Source organism: Frankliniella occidentalis, unplaced genomic scaffold (genome assembly GCF_000697945.3).
Source record: "Frankliniella occidentalis isolate FOCC.00 unplaced genomic scaffold, Focc_3.1 Scaffold391, whole genome shotgun sequence".
Lineage (NCBI taxonomy): Eukaryota > Metazoa > Arthropoda > Insecta > Thysanoptera > Thripidae > Frankliniella > Frankliniella occidentalis.
The window spans coordinates 57,470-63,341 of record NW_026267513.1 but is presented as its reverse complement, the minus strand read 5'-3'; the positions used below and the strand labels follow the sequence as shown (position 1 = coordinate 63,341).

Here is a 5,872-nt window from a genome sequence, read left to right as displayed (position 1 = left end):
GGTTGATGGTGGGGAGTGCCGTTCGGAGAGGATTGTCCTGGGTACTGTGTGCAGCCCCGGTGGGACAGGCTGTACAAGTCTGGGCGCCCACCCTGGTCCTGCGAGCCCAAGGGGCCGAGGTGCATGCAGATGATTGCCGGGCTGGTCCGCGCACTGCTCGTTATCTGTGTGTTTGTGCTTGCTCATCTCGCGATGTTTGTTCCCCCGCAGTTGTGTATTGCGACTACACGGCGTCCGGGAGGTCGCTGCAGTTTATCGAGGACTACATCCTGCACGAGGTGCTTCCCTGCTATGGCAACACGCACACCACGACCAGCATCACCTCCCTGCAGTCTACGCTGTTCAGGTGAGTTTTCTCAGGCCACCCTGTCGTCGTCCACGGCAGATCTGAGCGCGGCGCCACCTCCGGTTCCGGTCACGACCGAAAACATCGGATTTGTTGCAGGCACGAGGCTCGGGACATCATCCGGAATGCCGTCAACGCCTCGGAGCACGACGTGGTCATCTTCGCGGGGAGCGGCTGCACTGGCGCCGTGCACAAGCTGATCCAGGCGCTGACGCTCACCGAGGCGCCCGTCGTGTTCGTGGGGCCCTGCGAGCACCACTCCAACCTGCTGCCATGGAGAGAGATCGGCGCCCAGGTGCGCACTCGGCCGGACCCCGTGCTTGTCCTCGTCGTCAACCTCCTCCTCCACTCACAGTCTCCTGGTTACAGATCGTGCGCATCGCCGAGACGCCGGAGGGCTTCCTAGACCTGCAGGACCTGGAACTGCAGCTGCAGACGTTCCAGGCAAGCGGGAAGCAGCTCATTGGCTGCTTCTCGGCGGCCTCCAACATAACGGGCATCGTCACGGACGATGTGGCCACTACCCTGCTTTTGCACCAGTACAATGCACTGGCCTTCTGGGACTATGCCACAGCAGGTAGCGTAGTCGAGCACCCGTATTTCTTAATAACCCTTACATTTCTGAAAACTCCTAGAGTACATCGAAGGCTTCTGTTTTGTCCTTAGCCTTAACAGTGTTAATCTGCACATCACTTTAGCAAATTTAATAATTATTTGAACTTATTCACTCTTAGAAATTGAACACAATTTGTAACATACACGCAAGTTAAAAAATGTGTGTTTTTTTTTTTTACAGCTCCCTACGTTAAAATGGACATGAATCCCAATGTTCCTGGAGTTAGTGAACAATCAGTGCACAAAGATGCAATATTTTTTTCTATGCACAAATTTGTTGGAGGTGTACAAACCCCTGGTACGGGCATAACTCATAAAAAATATCCTCTTTGAAAAAAGAATCTCCATTTTTTTTTTATTATTAAGAACTAATTCCATATTGTTTCTACAGGAATACTCGTTGCAAAGAAGTCTTTATTCCGTAACACAGTGCCAAATGGATGTGGAGGTGGTACTGTCTTTTTTGTCACCCAAGGTGGCCATCGCTATCTTAAAGTTAGTATTGTTTCGTGTAGTCTTTTTTTCTTTTAACACTTTCCATGCAGGGTCTTTACTCACTGGAGAGTATCCTATTGTGTGCCATGAGTCCATAATGTGGACCCAAAAATAATTGTATACAGTATTAAAACTCGCTTTTGCTTTCAACTGCAATTCAGGATACAGAGATGAGGGAAGAAGGGGGCACAGGAGCTATTGTTGAGTCTGTGCGTGCTGGTTTAGTAATGCAACTTAAGGAAGCTGTTGGTCATCCAAGCATCATGGCCAGAGAGGAAAAAATTTGCAAGTATGGTTTTGATGAAATTGTGTTGTATGTGTGCTTCACATTGTTCTTCTTGGAATACTTTTGACTTTGCTTTCTTGTTTCAGAATGGTTCTAGCACACATTCGCACCATTCCAGAACTTATACTTCTTGGTAATAATTCTTCATCTGTTCAAAGACTCCCAGTGTTTTCTTTCATGGTTAGGCACCCTCGAGGCACTTTCCTACACCACAATTTTGTTTGTGCTATCTTAAATGACGTATTTGGGATTCAAGTGAGAGGGGGTTGTGCTTGTGCGGGTCCATATGCTCAAGATCTACTTGGCATTAGTGAAGAACTAGCAGCTGATTATGAGGCAGTTTTAATGGAAGACAGGTTGGTTTACATAAAACACAATTATCATTTCTTTCAAGAAATATTTTCTCCCAATCAATGTAAACTTGTTTCATAGCCGTTTAGATCGAACTCACTTAAGGAGGAAGGGAGAACATTCAACATATGAAATGTTAAGGCCAGGATTTGCCAGAGTTTCCATTCCATACTTTATGTCTGACTCAGAGATAGCATTTGTGTTGGAAGCTCTGAAAATGGTTGCAACTGAAGGCTGGAAACTTTTACCTCAATACATTTTGAACCCAGACACTGGAGAATGGAGACATAACACAAATACGGTAATATTACAATTTTTTTTTATTTTTTTAATCTACATGATTTTGTAGTTTTGTTTCTTTATTCAGACAAGTATGACAAAAACTTTCTTCAAAATTTTAGGTTTTCCGAGACAGAAAGTGGCTTGGATCTATTCGCTATGTTGATGGAAAGATGCAATCCTTTGAACGTCGTGTATCTGGACAAACTCCTTGTCCTCATGACACGGGTGATTGCTTGCATACTGCTAGAAACATTTTCAACAAAGCAAGAAAAGTTAGTATCAGGATTGTTCCAACCCAATTATTCTTTTGTTTCTTGTAGATTGTTATTGACTGTCTGACTATTTTTCTTTTTTAATATCAAGATGGCCCAGAGGTATCCTCTTCCTGACCAACGACTCATGTTTGATCAAAATACTGCTGCATTACGTTGGTTTATGCTGCCAAGTGAAGCTCAAGACTTGCTTCTGGGCAATGTTCAGAATGTAAAACAGGAAGTGCCTTTTGATCCTACTCCATATTCTGGTGCAAGAGGTCGTACTTCAAGCTGTGACAGTGCCTCCTCTGGAGAAACAACACCTGGTGTGCAACAAACTAGTCCTATCAGCAATGGTAGTACTCCACCAAAATGTCCTTCGGCCACGTCTTTTGCTCGGCACAACAGCTTATCAAGTATTGAAAATTTGCCACGATTTGTGGGGAGCCCAACTGCACCCATACAGACTAGAACAAGGATAAATTCTTTACAAGTTCCTGTAAGTATATATTAGATTTTTTTAAAACAAAATTTTAAAGTAATGTTGAATGTAATTTTGAATGTTGAAAGATGTTTGAGCTTTGTTGTCTGATGGCATGCTGATATGTGTAGTTAAAAAAAATCTTTTCTATGCTTCTCAAATTGTTTTTGAGCTCTCCAAGTGTTAATTTATAAATATGAAAAGGCAAAATTCACTGTTGCTACTATACTGTAGCCATATTAATTTAATTAGGAATGATAAATTTTTGTCCTCTTGCATGCATTTTTGTTGTTTTATTAGTAATATTTATGTCTTGAGTAATATCAATCGCTGGCATTTAAGTGGCTTGTCACGTTTTTTTTATATTTTTCAACATTGCTGTACTTACAGCTGCAGTGGGTACCCCCGCAAACGGATAATGTTGGCCCCTTGAGTCCTTTGAGCCCATTACGCTTCTGCATTGGTGACCCTGTTCATCCAAGCAGCCCACCATTGGGCATAAATACTGATTATTTCAGTTCCCTGGCTCGCATGCGCTGCAATAGTCTTGGCTCACCTATGTCGTGTTCTGATGTGAATGCTCCAATTTCATCAGTTCAGAGTAGTTGTAGCTGTGGTAGCCAAGTAGATCTCAATTCCATTGACAAGGACTTCTACTCACTTCCACCATACTCTGCACAGGTGTGTATGCATTTGAATTCTTTTTCCCTCTTTTTTTCAAATGCTCTGAATTTTGTTGTTTATGCTGCCCTTCAAAAATATTCTTGTCTTTATGGTGTTCTAATCAACAAAATGATTTTAACTGTTTTGATTAACCTTTATCACAACTAATCTGTTCTATTGTCATATTCTATGTTGTCTAGAATCTTTCTTTTTTTTTTTTTTCCACTTATAAACATTTTTGTTTTGTGTTTAGATGTCTACAACCTCCTTGGATGGAAGTGTGTGCAGCAACTCCTCACCCAATTCAGAAGGCATCTGTGCTTATGTGCATGAAGTGACAAAGGAACTTGCAACAGAAATAAAATCTGAAATCCGTGAAGTCATATCACAAGTAGAGGATGTTCTCTCCGATTCTACTGAGATATCATCAACCAATGGCTCGGCAGAACGTCTCCATAGCTCCTCTCGTATGCGATGTGACTCTGTGTCAGCAGAGCATGTGGCTGAATATTTGGCCGACAAAGGGAAAGACCTCGTCAGCGAAATGAAGACAGAGATACGTGGCATGGTTGACGGACTTATGTCTCCTGACAAATCTCCTATGCTTTCTCCAGTTGTGAAAGAAGTTCCTAAAAAGTTAGATTTCAAGTCTAATATGAAGAGCTTTGTTGCTGATCCATCACCAGACAAAACAATTAGTGAAGATTCTAGTGAGGAAACAGTAGTGCACACTTTGGCTGGAAAAGAAATGGGTAGATCACAGGAAAATAGTGATGGTGATGAAGAGTTTGATACAACCGAATCAATCACTGATGGTGTAAGACAAATTAATCTGGATGAAGTAAAGTCACTTGACACCAGGGTCAATAGTATTAGTTCACAAGATAGTGGCATAAACATGTTGTGCTCTGAATCAGAAAAAAGAACCGGAAGTAAGCACAAAAAGAAAAATTCAAAGGAATGCATACCTTGCAAGAAGAAAAGTGTTTGTAAAAGGGAGGAGCCAAAAGAAATTTGCAGCGAAGAGGATAGCGATGCCACCAAACCTGAATGCTCTCCTTGCACAAGTGAAAGTGAAAATGACTCTAAAAATCGAGACCATTGCTTTACTTGCACTAAGAATGATGCATTGGGAAAACCAAACTCCCAACCTACTAAAAAGAAGAGTGTGATTAGAGTTGAAGGTAGCACAAAAGTTACATCAGAGGCTGGTGAAGAGACAATTACCTCCTCATGCAAGAAGCGTAGTGTTTGTACCAGTGGAACTGGAAGCGCCTTTACATGCCCTAAAGATGACGAAGATGTTGTTAAAAAAGCTTGTGCTCTACGCAGGAGCTCCAGAGCTGGTATCAGTGAAGTAGACAACAAAAAGCCTGTTAGCTCAGAAAGGTTGCGCTCCAAAGGTGGATGGCATTGTCCTCCAAAGAATGTCTGGAAGCCTACTATGGAAGTATGTGGTTTTCAATCATTCCTGGCTGTAATCTTTTTGAACCCAGAGAAAATTAACTGATTAATTATGTTGCAGGCAGTTGATGAATTTGGTATGATTCGAGATGGTGACAAAGTTATGGTGTGTCTATCTGGTGGAAAGGATTCTTTGAGTCTTTTACACACACTGAGACAGTATCAATTTTATGCTCGAACCAAAGGAATTAACTTCACACTTGGTGCTGCGACAGTAGATCCTGGTAGCACAGCTTATGATCCAAAACCTCTTATTCCATATCTTGCTTCATTGGGGGTGCATTACATGTATGAAGAACAGCGTAAGTAACAGTGTTAACTTCAACAATTTTGAAATATTGCTTTAATGGGGATTGGTAAATTCTATTAATCTTTTTCATCAATTGTTTAGCGATTCTGGACCAAGCTCTTGAGAATGGCTGCTCTTCTGTATGTTCATTCTGCAGTCGTATGAAACGAGGAAGACTGTATGCGGCAGCTCGTGCTAATGGTTACAATGTGCTTGCCTTGGGTCAGCACCTTGATGATCTAGCAGAGAGCTTCCTCATGTCTACTTTCCACAATGGAAGACTCCGTACAATGAAGGCTCATTACCACATTAAGTAAGACATTATAATAAATCCTTTTAAAGATTT

The 5,872-nt window shown here is 42.1% G+C and overlaps 1 protein-coding gene across 1 annotated transcript; it reads left to right on the top strand.

Moving 5' to 3' along the window:
• Window positions 1-210: 210 nt before the first annotated feature.
• LOC113211555 (uncharacterized) lies at window positions 211-5,843 on the top strand (the record flags this gene model as incomplete). Its single annotated transcript, XM_052274411.1, is given in 14 exon segments — window positions 211-346; window positions 446-641; window positions 716-923; window positions 1,143-1,259; window positions 1,353-1,456; window positions 1,618-1,745; window positions 1,829-2,098; window positions 2,175-2,394; window positions 2,495-2,647; window positions 2,739-3,128; window positions 3,501-3,791; window positions 4,027-5,223; window positions 5,299-5,539; window positions 5,629-5,843. Coding segments are annotated over 14 exon segments (3,866 nt in total), but the record flags the coding sequence as incomplete, so codon positions are not given.
• Window positions 5,844-5,872: the final 29 nt, after the last annotated feature.